Source organism: Diabrotica virgifera, chromosome 7 (genome assembly GCF_917563875.1).
Source record: "Diabrotica virgifera virgifera chromosome 7, PGI_DIABVI_V3a".
Lineage (NCBI taxonomy): Eukaryota > Metazoa > Arthropoda > Insecta > Coleoptera > Chrysomelidae > Diabrotica > Diabrotica virgifera.
This window is the reverse complement of record NC_065449.1, coordinates 226410925-226434911: the sequence shown is the minus strand read 5'-3', so window position 1 is coordinate 226434911 and position 23987 is coordinate 226410925. Positions and strand designations below refer to the sequence as shown.

The 23987-nt window shown below is 31.5% G+C and overlaps 1 protein-coding gene across 1 annotated transcript in view; it reads right to left on the bottom strand.

Annotated features, from left to right (window-relative positions):
• LOC114348840 (NEDD4-binding protein 2) overlaps positions 1-23987 on the bottom strand; it is a 46661-nt gene that overhangs the window by 15458 nt on the left and 7216 nt on the right. The window contains exon 2 of the mRNA XM_028299320.2: positions 10392-10525. Within this exon, the coding sequence (XP_028155121.1) occupies positions 10392-10525 (134 nt within the window). The remainder of the gene's footprint in view (positions 1-10391; positions 10526-23987) is intronic.

Here is a 23987-nt window from a genome sequence, read left to right as displayed (position 1 = left end):
TTACTGTTTTTTCCCACCCATTACATTAAACACCGCACCCTTTCAAACGATCCACTTTGCAGCGTAATCGCCGGCGCTAGAAAATCGCCTGTTTCAGCCACTCTGTGGATCCACAGAGTAGCGCTGCAGAGTGACCCGTCTGGTTTGGCCCTAATAGGACACCGTCGCCTCAGGAGACATGCAGGGTGTCCAGAAACTCTACCGACAAATGAAGACAGGAGATTCCTCAGATAATTTTAAGATAATTTAACCCAATTCACCTAGTCCGAAAATGCTTCCTAAGGGAGCTAGAGCTCTTTGAAGATGGCGTCATGTAATTAGTTTTTCTTAAATACCTCCAGAACGCTTCTATTTAGAAAAACGAAAATTGGTATACATATTTACTTTCCAGAAATGAATCGATTCTATCCATTGCAAATTTCTAGTACAGGCCATAGGCGTCCGTTTTGGGTAGGGCAACGTTTATTTTATCGCCTAACTTTTTTGTCTTTAATTGTTAAGCATTTTTGACTCTGAATTATTTAATTGTGAGTTATTCTAGTACTAAAAGGTACTCTTACTCTAAGTCGATAGGATACACCGTTTTCTAGAAAAATCGATTTGAAAATTTTTCGTTCCTTGAATTTAAAAAAAAAAAGATTCAAAAAAAACTATTTAGAAAGATGAAAACTGGTACATTTATTTATATTCCAGAGATTAATCGATTTCATTAATGGCGAATTTCTAGTACCGGTCATAGGCGTCCGTTTTGGGTAGGTCAACAGTTACTTTATAACATACCTTTATTGTCTTTAATTTTTAAGTATTTATGACACTAGATTATTCAATTATGAGATATTCGAGTACTAAAAGTTACTCTTGCTTTAAGTTGGTAAAATACATCGTTTTTTTTTTAATTTTTTTTAACTTTTTTTTTCAAATTCCCAAAACTAAAAACTTTCAAATCGATTTTTCTAGAAAACGGTGTATCCTATCGACTTAAAGTAAGAGTACCTTTTAGTACTAGAATACCTCACAATTTAATAATCCAGTATCAAAAATGCTTAAAAGTTGAAGACAAAAAAGTTATGCGATAAAATAACCGTTGCCCTACCCAAAACGTACGCCTATGACCGGTACTAGAAATTCGCAATGGATGGAATCGATTCATTTCAGGAAAGTGAATATGTATACCAATTTCTTTTTCTAAATAGAAGCGTTCTGGAGGTATTTAAGAAAAACTAATTACATGGCGCCATCTTCAAAGAGCTCTAGCTCCCTTAGGAAGCATTTTCGGACTAGGTGAATTGGGTTAAATTGTCATAAAATTATCTGAGGAATCTCCTGTCTTCGTTTGTCGGTAGAGTTTCTGGACACCCTGTATATGAACAAAATCGGACTGACAGAAAATGGGAATTTCGGTTTCTGTCAAGCTTATGATGAACACGTTCTGTACAATTGCCCAGGGTTAGATAGGATAAGGTTCAGTACATTTGCGCATTATCAACTCGAGCCCTGTGAGTTCGTAGAAGTGTCACCTAAGGCCATAATAGACTTTTTAAGAAAGCTAGGCTGAAGGAACAACTTTAGCTTACTCTTCCGGATCTCAATTTTTTTGAGTATTGTTACCTGATGTATCCTGTAAAAAAAATTTAAGTGGAAAAAAAGCAGTACACAGCATGGGAATCGACATGTTCAAACGTTTTTTCGAATACTCTCCCCCATTTTGTCTGTAATCGAATTTATTCCAGTTGGCTGATACACACTATACAGGGTGTAACAAAAATACAGGTCATAAATTTAATCACATATTCTGCGAACAAAAATAGTTCGATTGCACCTAACTTACCTTAGTACAAATGTGCACATAAAAAAAGTTACAGCCCTTTGAAGTTACAAAATGAAAATCGATTTTTTCGAATATATCGAAAACTATTTGAGATATTTTATTGAAAATGGACATGTGGCACTCTTATGGCAGTTACTATAATTTTTTCTTAAGGTACTACTGTAGTATCTTAAGAAAAAATTATAGTGAAATTTAGACACCCCATAAAAATTTTATAGGGGTTTTGTTCCTTTAAACCCCCCCAAACATTTGTGTACGTTCCAATTTAATTATTGTTGTAGTACTATTAGTTAAACACAATGTTTTAAAAACTTTTTGGCCTCTTAGTACTTTTTCGAAAAGTCGAGTTTTTATCGAGATATTTTAAATATTCGTCAAATCCACCATATATTTTTGTATATGGTTAAGTACGATTATGGAGACTTTTTAATATGAAAATTTATTTATGATTTACATTTTTAGGTATATTTTGAACCATATTAAAAAAGAAGCCACATCTCGATAAAAGGTGCCTTATCGAAAAAATACAAAGAGGCAAAAAAGTTTTAAAAACACTGTGTTTAAGTAATGGTATCGCAGTAATAGTTTAATTGGAACGTACAAAAACATTTGGGGGGTTTAAAGGAACAAAACCCCCATAAAATTTTTATGTAAACATATTAAAAAAGAAGCCACAACTCGATAAAAACTGCCGTATCGAAAAAATACTAAGAGCCAAAAAAGTTTTAAAAATATTGAATTTAACTAATGGCACCACAATAATAATTTAATTGAAACGTACACAAAAGTTTGGGGGGGGGGGGGTTTAAGGGAACAAAACCCACATAAAAATTTTTTATGGGGTGCACAAATTTCACTATAATTTATCTTTAAAATGTTCCTGCAATAAGAATGCCACATGTCCATTTTCAATAAAAGATCTCAAATAGTTTTCGATATATTCGAAAAAAAATCGATTTTCATTTTGTAACTTCAAAGGGCTGTAATTTTTTTTATGTGCATATTTGTACTAAGGTAAGTTAGGTTCATTCGAACTATTTTTGGTCTCAGAATATGTGATTTAATTTATGACCTGTATTTTTGTTACACCCAGTATATTAATCTTGGACATAGACTGATTATATACTTACATAATTTTAAGAAATAAGTTTATACAAAATGTTACAAATCCATATTTTAGTCGTATTTTTCTCGTAGTGAATATTTATTTGACGCTCGGAGTGAAAGGTCATATTAAACTACTTTTTGCGTAATTTTTTAAGGCGCTTACTATCATATAGTATTGTGTGCATTGTATTCGGGACATTGTATTTTTAGTTAATGGTACAGTCTGAGGGAACAACTCCTAAATATAAGTCGCCGTCTCTGGTCGTCGTTACATTGCGTAGTTGTTTTCGAAAAATAATATATGGATTTTAGATTTGGCAATTTTATTGTAGGTAATGTCTAATGTAGCCACGCTAAGAGATTTTTTGCCATATTTTTGGTAAGAAGAAAATAATTATACCGTTATAAAGATACTCACAATTATTGCAAGAAGAGGAGGCAAATTTACTATCGGCATAAGACTTTTGGATACATTAACAACAAAGTTTCTTTTGTGCGTCAATCTGTAAGCTTTAGAGTCGGATTGTTTTTTAATGTTTATTGATTATCAATGTCTTCTAATTTTTCCAGTCTGTAACCATTTCTCTGATTTCTTCGACCATCGTTCCTCTTATTTGTCCATTTTGGTTTATTCTATCTGGGTCTGCTTTTTCATTTCTTTATTCTGTATGATTCTATTCTTCATTTCTGTATCTATTCATTTTGGTATTTTCAGCTATTTCATTTCATTAGATATTTGTCAGTCTAAAACTATCCTGTCAATGTTTTTCACTTTTTCTAGCTAACTACCTGCTTATTAGACAAGACGAAAACGGCGGGTTCGTTGGAACAAATATTCCCATGAGATTTTTTTGCATAATCACATTTGTAATACACCCCAGAATAAGGTTCAAAAAGTCGCCCACGCCGAAAAGTGGTCCAAATTTTTTTTTAGGGTTTTTGGACCATTCTGGACAAAAAGGTCTCGTGTAATTTTTCTCTAAAGTGGATGGTTTTCGAGTTATAAGTAATTTAAAATTTGAAAAACGCGTAAATGGTCATTTTTAAGACTTAATAACTCGGTTAAAAATTATTATTATGAAATTTTAACTATTTAGAATGGGAAATAAGCCACAATATTATTAAAAAATGATTTTTATTAACGTTTCGACGCCCAAATCGGGTGCCGTTGTCAAAATACAAAATACTTTATACAAAATATTAATAATACAGAACAACATTATTATGAAAGTCAGAAAGTGACTAAATCAAAGTTTAAAGCCCCCCCTACATGATCCTGAAGAAATGTGTGTCATTAATTTATTACTAAGCTGTTATTTTTAATTATTAAGGTACTAGTACACTTTAGAAAACCAATAATAATAATTTTTTCAAGAATTTTTTTCTCAGAACCTTTATTAGAAATGAACATAAAACTTTTTACATATTAATATCTAACTCTTAGAGAGTACAAAAAATATATATTTTTTCATTTATGCACCTACACTAATATTGTAGAGGGCGCAAAAGTCGGAGCCTCGAAAAATGATGGCGGACAGTTAATCTCAAGATTGGGATATCTGAAACAAAAAAATCGTAATGCATTTGAAAAAGGAAGGTTTCTTACGTGACAATTTACCACAATTTGACCAAAAAATAAAAAAATTTTAACCATGAAAAACTGAAGAAAAACGGGCGATTTTTTCACAAAAATTTTTCAAATTTCCGTAAAATCTTTTCTTTGCGGAATTTTTCACTAACGGTGGTAAATTGTCACGTAAGAAACCTTCCTTTTTTAAATACCGTACGATTTTTTTGTTTCAGAGATCCCAATCCTGAGATTAACTGTCCGCCATCGGAACTACTTTTTTTCGAGGCCTCGAGTTTGGCGCCCTCCACAATATTAGGGTACGTGCATAAATGAAAAAAGATATATTTTTTGTATTCTCTAAGAGTTAGATATTCATTAATATGTAAAATGTTTTATATTCATTTCTAATAAATTTTCTGAGAAAAAAAATCTTGAAAAAATGCTTATTTTTGGTCTTCTAAAGTGTACTAGTACCTTAACAATAAGCCGTAAGATCGTATTGACGCGGCTGTAAATATGAGTGCGAGTAGATGTCCCGTTGGACTGCCGGAATGGCATCTCTCTCGCACTCACCAACGACGGCCGCCTAATACGTGCAGGCGCTCATTATTATTACTTAAAAATAACAGCTTAGTAATAAAATAATGACAAAAATTTCTCCAGGATCTTGTAGGGGGGGCTTTAAACTTTGATTTAGTCACTTTCTGATTTTCATAATAATAACTTTTAATAGAGTTATTAAGCCTTGAAAATCCCCATTTTTCGTTTTTTCAATTTTAAATTGTTTATACCTCGAAAACGATCAACTTTAGAGAAAAATTATAACAGATCTGTTTTGTCCAGAATGGTCCAAAAAACCTAAAAAAATTTGTCCGGGATAAAAATATTGATTTTTGCAATTTGATTAAACAAAATTGTTAAAAAAAGTTTGGACCACTTTTTCCGTGGGCGACTTCTTGAACCTTATTCTGGGATGTCTCACGAACGTGATTATGCAAAAAAATCTCATGGGAATATTTTCTCCGACAAACCCGCCGTTTTCGCCTTGTCTATATGCTTATATTCTTTTAAAAAGTATTAAAAAGTCACGTTATACTTGTTCTGAAGCTATTTATCACGTTATACTTTGAACGTACTTATTTTACTTTATTTTTTGATAATAGAGATACCGAGAGGATTTTCTTACAAAAATGTTGAGAAAAGATGATTAACTGGCAATATTAATAAGATTTAGCATCTGTTATCAATCAATTCCATAGTGTTGTGACATAAGGAGAATAACACCCTTTAAAAACACCACACTTTATTTTTACACCGTATATAGGTAAAACGTTGACGTTTCTTAGAAAACAGATCGTTTACAAATATAGTGCCCTCATTATCCTAACGGCCTGTAAGTTGTCTTGTCAGGACCAAGTTAAATCCTTCCATTTAATTATTCCATATTCCATATATTATAATATACAGAGAGAGTCTGTAATTTGGAATAAATTCAATATCTCAAATTCTCATTGTTTTTTTGAAAAATGCTCAGACCCGTCGATTAGTATTTCAAACTGTCATTTTTGACATACAATAATAATGTATACAGGGTGTCCCAATTTAGAGGTATGACGTCATCGTTGATTTTCTTAAATGGCAACACTGTCATTTTGATAGTGTGTGTAAAGTTATACACAACTGCAAAATTTCAAATTTTTATTCCCTACTATTTTTACAAGATAATAACAAAGTTATGAAAAACAAGTAATCAAATAATAATTGAATTTAATTATTTCAATGAAGCAAATACTCATAATGTTGCCCTCAATTATTGTCAAATTGTCAATGGGCAACGTTATGAGCATTTGCTTAATTGAAATAATTAAATTCAATTATTATTTGATTACTTGTTTTTCATAACTTTGTTATTTTTTATTATCTTGTAAATGGTAGGGAATAAAAATTTGAAATTTTGCAGTTGTGTATAACTTTACACACCCTATCAAAATGACAGTGTTGCTATTTAAGACAATTAACGATGACGTCATATCTCTAAATTGGGACATACATTATTATTGTATGTCAAAAATGACAATTTGAAATACTAATCGACGGGTCTGAGCATTTTTCAAAAAAACAATTAGTATTTTAATTATTAAATTTATTCCAAATTACAGACATAACTTTGTTATTTTCTATTATCTTGTAAATGGTAGAGAATAAAAATTTGATATTTTGCAGTTGTGTATAACTTTACACACCCTATCAAAATAGCTATCAAAATGACAGTGTTGTCATTGAAGAAAATCAACGATGACGTCATATCTCTAAATTGGGACACTAAAGGTATACATTATTATTGTATGTCAAAAAGGACAATTTGAAATACTAATCGACCGGTCTGAGCATTTTTCAAAAAAACAATTAGTGTTGTTCTGAAGCTATTTCCTTGTGGCATTTTTATAATTAAGTATTTTCTATGGGAGATAAGCCACAATTTTACTAAAAAATGAATTTATTAACGTTTCGAAGCCCAAATCGGGTTTCGTTGTCAAAATAGAAAATACTATTAAAATAAACAAAAATGTTGTTGCTAAGTAAAAAAATTCTTCTAATAATTTATTAAATCTGACTCATTTATATTGGTAATTCAGACGTATATTATACATTTTAAAGTAGAAGACTTTAAAATGATATCGCCAATATTTATGAGTTGCATTCCTGGGACGACTTTATAAAAGATAGTTCATTCGATTACATGAAATCAATCCCAACTCAAGAATATCCGTCGCAAAAAAATCATAGCATGTGATCTGTCTTTAAAAAGACAACCAAATGCAACGATGAGAGTAAAATTCTCGCGTTAGAGATTCCATAGTAAATCAAGAGGGAAAACCAGGAAAAAACCTCGTGATACTATCCCGACATCGTAAGTATTTGGTCATACATTTAATTTATCTTTAAAAAAACTAATACCAAATTCTGACTTTAATATGTTTAAATTATAAATAATATTAATAATACATAGATATACAATAAGTAATAGTAAAATATAAAATTTGTACTAACTCGATATATTATTGACTTACTAATCGTGATATTTTCTTTCTATTGACTTCCTCTTTCAGTATGGGTAACCACATCCTACTGCATTCTACCGAGGAATTTGCGACACAATTGGTTTCATTTAGCATAATTAGAGCCGCTTCTTTGATTTTTCTCTTTTTACTATCTGATTCTTTCAGGACTATACTTGAATCTCTCCACTGAACTCTATGTTCATTATCCCATGCGTGTTGACATATTTGAGATCTATCAAATTCTCTATTTTTAATATAAGACTGATGTTCACTTATTCTAACGTTTAATGGTCTTGATGTTTCACCTAAATAAAATTGTTCGCATTCACAAGGTATTTTATAAATGCAATTCTTTGTTCTTTCTTGTTCATTGTTAGGTTTAGTTTTATATAGAATAGATCTCAATGTGTTTGTTGTTTTGAATGTTGTTGAAATGTTGAATTTATTTCCTATTGTTTTAAGTTTCTCGGATAGTCCTTTTATATATATGGTATTGTTATTTTCCTCGTATTATTTCTTGTGAATGTTGTAGGATCCCGTTCTAAGTTGTTCTGTTCCATTCGATCCAATCATGTCAATTCCTTATTTATAAACGATAAAGGATAATCATTTTTTAATAAAACATATGTTAACAATTGTTTTTCTTCTAAAAATGAATTTTCGTTAGAACAAGTAATTTTGGCTCTATCATATAAGGATTTAATGATTCCCTTTTTAACGTTGATGTTGTGATTTGATTTGTAATTGAGATATCTGTTGGTGTGTGTTGGTTTTCTATACACTTGAGTCTCATATCCAGTATCCTTCTTTCAGACTAAAACATCGAGGAAAGGCAAAGTGTTATTGTATTCCTTTTCCATTGTAAATTTTATTGTCTCTTCTTGATCGTTTATAATATTCAGGAATGTATCCAACAATTCTGATCTATGAGACCATATTGAAAACACATCATCTACATATCTCCACCATACTGTGGGCTTTAAATTTTGTTTAGAAATGATATTAGTTTCGAAATCCTCCATAAATATATTAGCCAATAATGGAGATAAAGGAGAGCCCATTGCTAGACCAAAATTTTGTTTATAGAATTCATTATTTAGTTGAAAATAGGTATTATTAGTACATAATGTCAATAACTCCATTATAGCTGATACATTTAGTTTTGTCCTAGTTGTCAATGTATTATCATTTTCTAACTTCGTTTTAATTATGTTTAAAGTTTTATCTAATGGCACATTTGTAAATAAACTGTTTATGTCAAAACTTACTAAAATATTATTTGGATTAAATTCAATATTTGTTAATTTGTTTAAAAAATGTTGTGTATTTTTTATAAATGTGTCATTATTATTTGCAAATGGTTTTATAATATTTAATAAAAATTTTGATAGCTCACTACAAGGGGAATTGATGGTACTACAAATGGGTCTAAGTGGAATATTCGCTTTATGAATTTTCTGTACTCCATAAAAATGTGGTGTCTTACTGTAATGAGGTGTCATTAATTTTCTTTGATAGTACGTTAGATCATTTTTAAATTTGAATAAAGTTCTATAGATTTTGTTTTCCAGTGTCTTCGTTGGATCCTTCGTTAATTTGGCATAAGGTCCATTTGTAATTAGATCTGTAATTTTGTCCTCATATTGTATTTTATCCATTATTACAGTTGCATTTCCTTTATCTGCTGGTAGGATTGTTATGAAGTCATCATTTTTTAAAGTTTTTAAAGCTTTCATTTCCTCTTTGCTGATGTTCTGTTCAATTTTATTAGATTTTTCCAATTCAAGTTTACATAGTACCCTATATTGTCCTTTTTCATGATTTGGTAAACACTGGGATATTTTTTCCACTGAGCTAATTATGTCTAATTTTGGAATAGATGGATGAGTAACAGCATAGTTTAAACCTTTTGACAATACTAAATTTTCAGTTGCATTTAAATTTCTATTTGATAAATTGACAACTGTAGCTAATATGTCATTATTTCTATTTAGGTTATCAAAAGCATGTAAACTATTTTGTTCTAAAAGAATATTAAATTTATTTAAATGTATATTTCTTTGTTTTTGGTATGAATTTTGATAAATTATTTGTTAACTAAAAGTAATTCGATCAAAATCAGAATTTGATATCATTGATATTTGAAACGTTAATAAATTCATTTTTTAGTAAAATTGTGGCTTATCTCCCATAGAAAATACTTAAAACAATTAGTATTTGAGATATTGAATTTATTCCAAATTACAGACTCTCTCTGTATAATTCCATAATTTTGTAAATTTTTAAGGTTCTATATTCTAGGAATTTGAATTTGGTAAAATACGTTTTCGGACTTATCAGTCCATCTTCAATGAACTTTGAAGTAGTTGCGCTAATAACCGCAAAACCAAACAGTGGTTGGGTTTAAATTGTATCTACCTATCCGGGAACTGAGAACAGTGTGTGTGTGTGTTCTTACTCAAACTAGCAATTACATTATATTCTGTCTTGGTCTGCAATGGCCTGCCAACTCTTTTCAAGTTGGTGTTCATTCATACACGTGTTTCTGCATTTCTCTGCTCTTCTTTTTTGATCTAAAGACCTTATATCATTTCGTTCTGCAGATTTTCAACTTTTATATGATTTATATACACACTTGTGTGTTTTCATTCGGATTTTGCACAATATGTACTAGCAAAATAAATAATAGACGATTCATATACCTAATCATTAAGATACGACAATGGGTGATAAAACAGCCAATAAACCAGTTGAATTCATAACAATGGATAATAAAATAGTAAGCAGTACACGACAATAAACATAATATATAAATAATACTCACGATCATATTGACATGATTCAGCAACACTTTTTATAATCTGAAAGTCTAATGTACTCCCAAATAAATCATTTAATTGTTCTACAGTACAATGTTGATTTGTTGTAGTATCCATTTTTGAAGAACTCATATTGGTACTGAAAAAAAAATCCATATTAAGTATTAATAATACAATCAGCTGAATCAGTGCTAGCCAAAAGTCCCCCCTCGTATATTTGAACGGTTATACTTATAATAGTGAAATTTTGAAGGGAGGAAATCCGTCTCAACTGGTCATAAGGCGATTAGGAGACCTTTCGAATGAGGTATCCCGTTGTACTATATTTTAACAATATTTCAGATAATTTCAAATATCATAAAATTAATCCACTGTAATATATTTAAATATATTAGTAAACAATTAAGCATGCCGAATGTTGTAAGTAGTCTTGTAAACAAAACTTACACATGTAGTATAGGTATTAGTATAGTATAGGTATTAGTGCAAGATTGCATTTCTGCATATTATTATTAACATAATAATCTTGACATACAGTTGAGTCCGGGAATCTTTACCCGTGCGTCATCATTTAAAACATACGAAATAAGTCGATGATAAGTCGGAAATTGAAATTTACTAAACGCAACAGCAAGTGACAGTAAGTGACTTGCTGTTGCGTTTAGTAAATTTCAATTTGCGACTTATCATCGACTTATTTCGTATGCTTTAAATGATGACGCACGGGTAAAGTACATATACGAAAGTATCACAAACATAGGTAATCAATATCTAAGTATTGATACACAGAGATATTTTAGGGCAGTATATTGTTGGGGTTACTTTAGAGAGTGCCACCTCGAAGAAAAGACGTTCATTCCATCGTCAACTGGGTACTAGTAACGAGTAATAAATGTACCTTATATATTAATAAAGTATTTAATGGGAAATATAGTGTCTAAGCCCATCATTAGGGTAGCTCTACCCCTTATTTCTTTATATGGCGATCCTGGCAGGATCGCCATATGGTGGTACGGGGGTTGTAACCCCCGATGATGGGGCTGATTAAATTGAAAACACTAATTACCGGAATATATTTATTTAAGTCACCATGTACGACAGTAACTAGTTGGTGTAAGGGGTGGATAATGTCTATACTCTAACCACGTCGGTTTCTGAATAATGAATAATCTCTCTCTTTACTTTCTACGTATTTATAAATAAATCCCAATTGTTTGTTATGATTGACCATACTTGAATGTGACCGTGAATTACTAATAGCAGTATAATTGCTGACTTCGGTGTTTTCAAAATGCGTGGCCTAGATTACAAAACCAAAACCATTTACGAAATCCAAACAATGCACGTAAATAATATTTGCTTAAGACTTTTAAAAATTAAATCGATATGGATTAACATTTTTGGATGCTAATATAAATCCTTTACACCGTGACCTCGGTTTTTTTATACAATAATTTATTAACAATCAGAATTACACATTCTTTAAGTTAATTTGATAACAAGCACACTAACTTACATAAACTATAATATCGTACCCTAATATGGCGTTATGAGGTACATCACCCAGCGGTTACACCTCAGTTTCAGCGAAGATCTATGGGCCGTAATCTTCGCAATCTTATGTTGTTTAGTGGCTGCAGTAGTGGTAAATTTCTCCCATTTCTCATCCCTTTTTAGTTCTTACGTTTTTTATTATTTCGTCCATGATCAGGTTGAACAATAGAGAACTCAGGGAATCCCCCTGTCTTATACCATTGCCAGCTTCAATTGGGTCAGTTAATTCTTCTTCTATTTTACTTTTATTGTGTTGTTCTGGTAGATATTTCCCATCGTTTTGATTATTCCTAGAGGTATGTCTCTTGGGCACACTAATTGGTTAACTCCTTTAATTTGTCACTGTCAAATACTTTCTTAAGTTCCACGAAACATAAATATGACTGTATGTAGTATTCTAATGATTTCCAAAATAAGTACCAAAGATGGTAAAGCAGTAGGGCCTGATCATTTTCATTCCGAATTCCTAAAACTTATGGACTACGACGGCATAAAGTGGTTGACAAATTAATATATTTAACAATATATATGACACAGGCATAATTCCCCAAAAATGGAACTTTTATAAATCTTCCAAAAAACCCAATGCGAGTGTTAAATATCAAATATTCATAATTCATATCCGATATTAAACAGTATATTTTTATCATCCGTAGATCACATGAAATAAATTTGTTATTATATTTAACCATGTGCAGGCTATTTCATTTGTTTAATTGTTGCAATTCATAAACAATATTTTGGCAATGGACATTAATTTAGCTGACTAAGTAAAAACCTTTGTTCTTTTTGTCGTGTGGGCTATGACCCAATTCATGTTGCCAGCAAGAGAGAACATACATTTAAATTCATTCATTAGAATCAATTCAACAAGGCCAGATGTGCCTTTAAATTACTTCCTTCGAGTCACCTCATACATTCAACATGTAGAATCAAAGAGTCTCAACTTAATTCGCGTACGAGCCACATATCGGTACAGCTACGTTCTCCCGGGGTTATTTTAATACCCTAATGTCAATCTATATCAATAAATTATGAAAGTGCTTTTGGTGTTTCAATAACAGACGATAGATCTCCACTGAGCCTGAAGGTTAGACAGCGAGAAAGTACGAAGACTATGGAATTATAAGCCTTATGAGCCATTTACTTAAAACATTTCTGAAGGTCATTCACAAAAGAATATATACAAAGTGCGAGGAACGACTAACAAGAACACAATTCGGATTTCATGATGCTCTGAGAACAAGGGAGGCCCTTTTTGCTGTAGAAGTGCTATTTCAGAGATGCAGCGATGTAAATTGTGATGCTTTATAGATTACCAGAAAGCATTTGAGAGAGTAAAACATGACAAATTATTAACTCTAATGCAAGAAATTGGAATTGACAACAAAGAATGTGTGTGTACTTTGTACGCACGTAAGAAGTTATACTTCTATTATATGATTATATGATTATAAACGAAATTAATATACTTTTTATTTATATTTTATTTAAATATTAAATTAATTTATACTTACTACTTCTCAAACATTTGTATTAAAACAGTGCCAAAAATTAAAATAATAAAAAAATAAAACACACACAAGTACAATAAAAATGCCACAAATGATTTCTGAACATTAATTGTCGGAAATTTTTTTAACTAAATACGTATTTTCTGAAAATAAAATTATATACCTAATAAATATACTTACAATCATAAAATGTATAAAAAAAATAAAAAAATAAAAGTTTCTATTGGGATTCGAACCAACTTACCAAGCGGCTGGTATTTGCGTTGTATTCGGATTCACTCGCATTAAAACTTCACCATAGAGACAGCTTGTCATTATGTGCGAAGATCGTCTAACTAAACAGATTAACCTTTTGACATTTTTAACTTATGTAAATCAAATTATTTTGATTTTGAATTGAAATGATTTAGAATTGAAAAAATACAACAAAACATAGAGTAAGAAAACAATATATTAGGTGAATATTATTTAAATAAAAGTATTACATACTACTTATGTATTTTGGTAGGTTCAAGGTAGGTATCGGAGCCCGTATAACGACTAATAAATTTCGCAATCACTTGCGTCGTGCAAAGTGGCTATGTTCAAATATCATAACAAAATTTGATCAACTATTTATAAAACACTTACCAGTGAAATATTCTTTAGCTTTGAATAAGCGAGATCTGCGGCACTCATACTAGTCACAGTTTGATGAGCTTTCACATTGGCATGCAACAATCATCTCTTCTATGTAAATAAGTCCAAAAATATAATAGGAAAACTATTTAAAAAGGCAGTATAACCATTAACTAACTTTTTGTTTGTTGTTTCTCTTCCTACAAATTTTAAAACGCAACAAGCATACATTATAACCAAACCACAGTCCCACGGCTGTGCCACAGCTGCCATATTGGATAATTTTTGTCATGTCATTTGAACATCCAATCAGAACAAAGTTATAATGCGCATGCGCCCGGTCGCTAGGTTTTCCCATATAAAATTTCACCGTCATTACGCCCGTAAAGAAGTATAACTTCAACAAAGATCTGAGAATTATCAGAAACATGTATTACAATCAAACGGCCAAAATCAAAATAGAAGACCAGTTAACTGATAAAATTGCAAAAGAACGATGAGTACGACAGGGCTGTATTTTATCTCCACTACTATTCAATATTTACTCTGAATGGGTATTTAAGGAAGCTTTCGACGGTCGTGCGAGAGGAGTATTAATAAATGGTGAATAATCTGAATGATTTACAGATATGTAATATTAACAAATCGTATAACAGAAGTCAGCAACAGATACGGACTAGCTCTTATCATAAAGAAGACCAAATTTATGACAATTAGTAAAAAACCAATACTAAACGCTCAACTTAAAATCAACCAACAGAATATCGAAATAGTTGAGCAATATGTATACATATCTGGGCACGAATTTAAATAGCCAATGGGACCACTCAACAGAAATTAAACAGCGAATAATAAAAGCGAAAGCAGCATACGTTAGAATGAGACCCATTTTTAACAGTTGAGACATATCATTAAAAACAAAATACCGTCTGTTGAAATACTACATATTCACAGTTCTGCTCTACGGAATGGAAGCGTGGACACTAACTGTTGCATCTATGAATCGGCTCGATGCTTTCGAAATGTGGTGTTATAGGCGCATCTTACGTATATCCTGGGTTGACCGAATTGCTAATGTGGAAGTCTTGCGTAGAATGGGGAAAGAGTGTGAAATTCTCATAATCATCAAAACAAAAAAATTAGAATATCTAGGACAGCGGTTCTCAATCTTTTTGAGTCATGTACCATCTAAAGTTTCTTTTATTATATTTCTATATTTTTAGATTGTATAATCAAGACTTACTATGTACTACAATTTTAAGTTTTTGTGTGTTTTGTGTACCACCGCAAATAATGATATGTACCACCAGTGGTACATGTACCACAGATTGAGAACCGCTGATCTAGGACATGTACCTAATGAGAAATCAAGAACGTTACGGCCTTCTCCAACTGATTCTCCAATGGAAGATAAATGGTAAAAGAGGACTGGGAAGAAAACGCATTTCCTGGCTTCAAAATTTACGAAAGTGGTATAACACGACTGCCACTGAACTGTTCCGCGCTGCGGTAAACAAAGTGAAGATAGCCATAATGATCGCCAACATCCGGAACGGATAGGCACTTTAAGAAGAAGATAAATATAGCGTCGGTGCATGATCTTCCCGACCTAAAACCTTGTTGTTCTTCTGCTAGTGTTATTAAATCCATCCAGTTTATTTTCTATCACTTTGGTTGTTAATTTTAGTGTCGTGTTTAATAAATTAATTCCTTAGTAATTCTCCGGATACGATTTGTCTCCCTTTTTGAAGAGAAATATGCTTGATTTCCATCTGTTTTGTTCTTAAATTTTTGGATTAGTTTTAATAGTTGTAGTATTTTTGCCATTAGTCTACATCAGCGTTTCCCAACCGGTGGGTCGCGACCCACTAGTGGGTTGCGACCCACTAGTGGGTTGCGGGCAGCTTTAAGGTGGGTCGCGGCGTGGCTCTTGCAGTAGCTGAATAGCATACAGTGACTGTGCTCCTTATTTTTTCTATCATAACTAGTGTGACCAACTCCAAGTCACTCGAATCCGGGACAAGGCTGAAAAAAATACCTGAAATCCGGGACTTTTCAATAAAAATCGGGCCATTTTTTAAGAAAACGATAATTAAAATACAGAAACGAAAAAAATCCACCATTTTAGTATTTATAGAACTATCTTCTTCTTCTTGACGTGCCTATCCGTGACGAATGGTGGCGATCATCATGGCAATCTTCACTTTATCTGCAGCAACGCGAATAAGCTGCACAGATGTTGTGTTGAACCAGGTTCTGAGGTTCTTTCACCAGGATGTTCTTCTTCTTCATGGATCTCGCTTTCCAACTATATTTCCTTGCAGAATGGCTTGTAGGAGAGCATATCTGGATTCATTTCGCATAATGTGTCCAAAGTATTCCAACTTTCGAGATCTGATGGTGGTTAGTACTTCTCGGTTCTTCCCCATTCTTCTAAGGACCTCCTCATTTGTGACCCGATCAGTCCTATAGAACTATAGGAGTTCTATAGGATATCCTATAGTCCGTAGAACTATAATCTATAATACCAAGATATAAAATGCATGGGTTTTGGACGTGGTGTTAGTATTACACTCTAGAAATTGTCGACTTTTTTTCGTCCCACGAATTCAATCTGATGTGAATTCTTAGAAGAATAACGTATCCAGAATTTCAAAATATAATTTTAGCAAAACTTTGAAAATTCGGATGGCCCGGAAGCCTTGTCCGGGACGCCGGGACACGACTTCGTAATTCGCGCCATGTCCCGGATTTTTCGGGCTAGTTGGTCACACTAATCATAACGAGTGAGGAATGGGTCGCAAATATGAAAAAACATCAGAAGGTGGGTCGCCAGACATAAAAGGTTGGGAACCACTGGTCTACATAATATTTATGCTTTTTGCAGATGTCTCGAAAAGCATTATCTATCCAAGAAGCAGAAGATATAATAAATGATCTTAATTTTATGGATGCTGAACAGATTGATGTTATAGTGGTACCACCGGAACATGATTCTTCAACAGATGAAGATGAAGCCGATGATGATTTACTAGGAACAACCGAAGTTTATGATATACCCGAAAAATTGGTAATAAAACGCAAATCATTAAAAGATATAGAATCAACAGAAATCGAGTCTTCTGATAATAAATCTGGGCTATCAAATATTCAAAAAGGTAAGTCGAAAAAAAAGACGTCTAACAGAAGAGGAATTCAAATGGAAAAAAATTTTACCAGTGTACACAAAACTTCCACCTGAAGGATCAATATATAATGTGAATCACGAAAATTTGGTAGAAACATTTACAGGAAAAACTACTGTTGAAATTTTTGAAGATTTTTTTACAAATGATTTGTTGGAACACATTGTGAAAGAAACAATTAAATATGCAAGTAGTAACGATACTCCTAGTTTTACATTTTCTTTGGATGACCTCAAAGCATTCATTGGTATTCTTTTATTATCTGGATATCATCAAGTGACCTGTGAGCGTTATTATTGGAGCGAGGAAGAAGATCTTGGTGTAGATATTATAAAAAAATGTATGCCAAGAAATCAGTATTTGAAATTTAAGAAATTTATACATTTCACTGATAATGCACGTATAGATAAAGACGACAGAGCATTCAAAATAAGACCTCTTCTCAATACGATAAACACTGAATTTAAAAGATATGGAATTTTCGAAAAACACTTGTCGATTGATGAGATGATCGTGAAATACTCTTGGTAGGGGAGCCCAAGCTGGGATTTTTGCAGTTACTCGAGCGCGTCAGAATCTATCGAATGATACCAAACACGACTTCCCACGGAGAGGGGTGGGGGTAAATTTAATATTTTAAATACGAATCCCGCAATATTTCCCGAAATGAACATCAGATCAAAAAACTGTAAAATACACTTATTTAATGTTTTTAAAAAATCTATCAAATGGCACCAAACACGACCCCCCACGGAGGTGAGGTGGGGGGTTACTTTAAAATCTTAAATAGGAGCCCCCATTTTTTATTGCAGATTTGGATTGTTTAGGAAAAAATAAGTAACTTTTATTCGAAACATTTTTTCGAATTATGCATAGATGGCGTTATAATCGGAAAAAACGATTGTTGGAAATGGAAAATTTAATTAAAAAATGGCAAGCGCACACTAAAATGAAAAATGTTACTTAACTTTTTTGGTTTTAGGACCTACTCTTCACAACCCAATAGGTCTCCAAAGCGCTCGAGTGACTGCACATTTAGCATACTTTGCTCCCCTACCATCTGGACAAAACTCATTGAAACAATTTATACGTGGAAAGCCTATTCGACTCGGCTACAAATTTTGGGCTCTTTGTGGAAGTAGCGGATACTGTTACAATTTTGACTTTTATACTGGCAAAATAATAGCTGAAACTGATCGCCAAGATTTGACGTTAGCATCAAGAGTAGTACTTGATTTGTTAGACTGCATCGCTGAACCTGCAAGCCACTGGGTATTTTTTAATGATTTATTTACCAGCAGATTTATTAATTCATTTACAAAAATGTGGATACCGAGCAACAGGAACCTTGCGTGAAAATAGATTAGCGAAGTGTCCTATACAAGATACAGAAACTCTTTGTAAAGAAGCTCATGGATCATATGATTTTCGATTTGATGTAAGTGAGGAAATACTTTTTGTAAAATGGAACGATAATAAGTGTGATACTATAGCATCTAATTTTGATAATATAGAACCTCTCACAAAAGTTGGTAGATGGGATCGCATGCTCAAAGAAAAACGTATAATTTCTCAACCACAAGTGTTCAAACATTATAATAGCTACATGGGAGGCGTGAATCAACACGACTGGTTTGTTGGAAAATATGCCACTAAAATCAGAGCTCTAAAGTGGTATTGGCCAATATTCACACGACTCATTGATATGGCATTAGTAAATTTATGGATTCTCCACAAACGAGTCAACAAATCCAAAATTACTTTATTAGATTTTCGTCGATCTGTAGCTGTTCCTTACCTAAAATTGACTCTCGGTACAAGAAGTATAGCACCAAGACCCAATACATCAACACCTAAAGCTTTTATGGACGTAAGATTCAATGGGAAAGGACACTCCATGGAGAAACGTGAAAAGCAGAGACGATGTCAAGGAGAAAATTGTAAAGCCAGACCACTAACGTATTGTGGAAAATGCACTGTAACATTATGTAAAAATTGTTTTATACAGTATCATACAAAATAAACTTTTTTTATTAGATGTAAATAAAAATTTTAATTCTCATAACTGTTTTTAACTCATTCATACATACAGTGGAACCCCGATAAGTCGGCCTCCGATAACCCGGAAGTCCGGCTAACCCGGACCGATTTTCATCAGACAAAACTAATATTTTTGAAGTTATACTTCTTTACGGGCGTAATGACGGTGAAATTTTATATGGGAAAACCGAGCGACCGGGCGCATGCGCATTATAACTTTGTTCTGATTGGATGTTCAAATGACATGACAAAAATTATCCAATATGGCAGCTGTGGCACAGCTGTGGGACTGTGGTTTGGTTATAATGTATGCTTGTTGCGTTTTAAAATTTGTAGGAAGAGAAACAACAAACAAAAAGTTAGTTAATGGTTATACTGCCTTTTTAAATAGTTTTCATATTATATTTTTGGACTTATTTACATAGAAGAGATGATTGTTGCATGCCAACGTGAAAGCTCATCAAACTGTGACTAAATAGTATGAGTGCCGCAGATCTCGCTTATTCAAAGCTAAAGAATCTTTCACTGGTAAGTGTTTTATAAATAGTTGATCAAATTTTGTTATGATATTTGAACATAGCCACTTTGCACGACGCAAGTGATTGCGAAATTTATTAGTCGTTATACGGGCTCCGATACCTACCTTGAACCTACCAAAATACATAAGTAGTATGTAATACTTTTATTTACATAATTTGATTACCATCAAAATTTCTATCAATATTCACCTAATATATTGTTTTCTTACTCTATGTTTTGTTGTATTTTTTCAATTCTAAATCATTTCAATTCAAAATCAAAATAATTTGATTTACATAAGTTAAAAATGTCAAAAGGTTAATCTGTTTAGTTAGACGATCTTCGCACATAATGACAAGCTGTCTCTGTGGCGAAGTTTTAATGCGAGTGAATCCCAATACAACGCAAATACCAGCCGCGTGGTAAGTTGGTTCGAATCCCAATAGAAACTTTTATTTTTTTATTTTTTTTATACATTTTATGATTGTAAGTATATTTATTATATAATTTTATTTTCAGAAAATACGTATTTAGTTAAAAATTTTTCCGACAATTAATGTTCAGAAATCATTTGTGGCATTTTTAATGTGTTTGTGTGTGTTTTATTTTTTTATTATTTTAATTTTTGGCACTGTTTTAATAAAAATGTTTGAGAAGTAGTAAGTATAAATTAATTTAATATTTAAATAAAATATAAATAAAAAGTATATTAATTTCGTTTATAATCATATAATCATATAATAGAAGTATAACTTCTTACGTGCGTACAAAGTACACACACATTCTTTTTTTCACTTTGACTGAGTTTTTTACCAAGAAATAAACAATACTCGATACAACTGTACGTAATTTAGATGTACTGTACATATCTGGACCTCGGAGGTAAACTACAGTCATTTCGAGCAACTGTGTTTAGCGTGTGTTTGCAACAAAGTTTAGAGCTCTTAGAATGTTAATAAAAATCTGATATATGCCATAATGGGTTGATAGATAATACGTCTATATTTTAATGATAATATACAGGGTGTCCCGAAAAGAATGGTCATAAATTATACCACAGATTCTGTGGTCAAAAATATGTTGATTGAACCTCACTTACCTATATACAATAGTGCACACAAAAAAAGTTACAGCCCTTTGAAGTTACAAAATGAAAATCGATGTTTTTTTCATATATCGAAAACCCTTTGAGATTTTTCATTGAAAATGGACATGTGGCATAATTATGGCAGCAACATCTTAAAAAAAAATTAAAGTGAAATTTGTGCACCCCATAAAAATTTTAAGGGGGTTTTGTTCCTTTAAACCCCCCCAAACTTTTGTGTACGTTCCAATTAAATTATTATTGTGACACCATTAGTTAAACAAAATGTTTTTAAAACTTTTTTGCCCCTTAGTACTTTTTTGATAAGCCAGTGTTTATCGACCTATTTTGAATATTTTTCGAATCCACCACATATTTGTATATGGTTAAGTACGATTATAGAGACCTGTTAATAACCTGAAAATGTATTTATAATTTACATTTTTAGGTATATTTTGAAAAAGAAGCCATATCTTGATAAAAGGTGATTTGTCAAAAAAAGACTAAGAGGCAAAAAAGTTTTAAAAACACTGTGTTTAACTAATGGTACCACAATAATAGTGTAATTGGAACGTACACAAACATTTGGGGGGTTTAAAGGAACAAAACCCCCATAAAATTTTTATGTAAATATATTAAAAAAGAAGACGCATCTCGATAAAAACTGGCTTATTGAAAAAATACTAAGAGTCAAAAAAGTGTTAAAAACGTTGTGTTTAACTAATGATACCACAATAATGAATTAATTGGAACGTATACAAAAGTATGGGGGGGTTTAAGGGAACAAAACCCCCATAAAATTTTTATTAAAATATAAAATTTTTATGGGGTGGACAAACTTCACTATAATTTTGTTTTAAGATGTTACTGCCATAAGAATGATACATGTCAATTTTCAATAAAAAATCTCTAATAGTTTTCGATATATTGAAAAAAATCGATTTTCATTTTGTAACTTCAAAGGGCTGTAACTTTTTTTATGAGCACATTTGTACTAAGGTAAGTTAGGTTAAATCGAACTATTTTTGACCGCAGAATGTGTGGTATAATTTATGACCAATCTTTTCGGGACACCCTGTATAACCAATTTCCATAATCCAACTAATAAAACAAGTAGATTAACGTGCAGATGACGTGGCAATTGTAGCGATGAGTGAAAAGATACTGAGAGAGATAACAGAAAGATTAGTAAATGAAGCGTATAAGCTGAGTCTACAAATCAACCAAAAGAAAAGAAAGGTTATGAAAGTAGGAAGAGAAAGGGGAGATGGGACAAAGTTTAATGTAAGCACACAATTAGGAGAGTTTGAGTTTTAAGAAAGAAGACGAATTTGTATATCTAGGAGCAAGAATAACAAACAACAAACAAGTGTGAAGAAATGAAAGAAATTGATGCCAGATTAAGTAAAGCCAATCGATCGGCGGGAGCCATGAATTATTTAATAATAGGGGAGTGCATTTAGATTTTCACTTCGGAAAAAATCAAACAAGATAAAACTTTTTGTAATTTCATTAAGAAATGTTTAATAAACAACATATCAAAAAGTTCTACTCGAGAAGTGGGTGCTTCATTTTTTATTAAACAAATGAACAGCGAAGTTAGATGTTTTTTTAAATAACTCCGAAAATATAATTTTTAGAAAAAAAATGACTTGACCATTGAAAAATTCAGAAAATTTTACAAAAAAAACCTTCTATAAAGATTTTTCTAAAATTAAATCTCTAGTTTCTGTAATTTTTTATTTATAACGCTAAAGTCACCCTTCTCACACACATTGGCGCACTGTAAACTAGCGTTGGAAGAAGTGCACGGTTGAGTTTTTTAAATGTAATTCTTTAACTAATACATCAAAAGAAATTTTACAAATTGGACATGAAAGAAGATGAAATAAGCTATCTTATGGTTGTAATAAAAAGAAATAAAATGTATGGACATAAGTACGGTGTGGGCGGAAAGTGAGCCTTACATGACTTTTGTTTAAAAATGATTTAAAAATGTGTAACTACTACAATTTTACTTATAAAACTCTCAAACTTGCACAACTTACCTCACAATCATCTTACTAAACGATGTTTCGTTCAAAAAAAATCTCAAAAATTTAATTCAAATAATACGATGTCTCAAAAAATGTAATTTTTGAAAACTTCGTAGTTTTACAGAATTCCCACCAATTTAAGACAGCATTACTCAAGTTTGAATAAATATATTACAATTTTTTTGCTATTTTTTTAAAGCTTGGTATGTAATCTTTAAAAAACACTGAATTATTTTAGTTTAAAAATGAAATAAACAATTTCTTTTTGAGAAAACTAAGAAAGATAACAAAAAAGTAATATAAAAACCGAAAATTACCAGCTGAAAAATGTAAATACAGAGTGATCAAAACTTTTTTCTGTAAAACTTACCTAAAATACATTTAATAATAAGCTTCAACAATAATAAATGTTCAACAAAAAATTTTTTTTACCTCTTATACAGTATGTCTGCGTAACTTGGAACCTATTGATAACTTTTTTAATATCAGATTAACGAAAAAAAGTTACTCTTTATAAAATACCCTCCATCGTATATAACATAAGATGCAACCATCAAATATCAAATTTTTTAAATTTTGTACGAGGTGTGTCAAAAAATATGAATTTCACTCAGGAGTAAAGTACCTTTATATTTCACAATATCGAAAATTTTTATGAAGAAAACTTGTTTGGAATTAAAAACTATATTCCAATAAGTAATTATATCCTTCTAATCGAAAATTTGTTTTTTTTTTAAATATTCTTTCTAATACATTTTAATTTTTATTATTATTGTGAAAATGATTTGTTTATCTTTTTTTTTTAAGAATGAAATTCCATATTTGTTTGATTGGATTCTACTTGTTTTTTATTTAAATATCCGCCATTTTGGATCCGCCATTTTGAAATTTAAATTTTTAATCTTTAATTCAGATTCAACAACCTGTTAAAAATAAAGACAATAAATGTTTTAGAAAAATGTTCTTTTTTATGTTCTTTTTAGAAAATCCGCATTTTGGATCCGCCATTTTGTAGTTTATAATGTTGACATTTAAGTTAGGTTTATCAAAG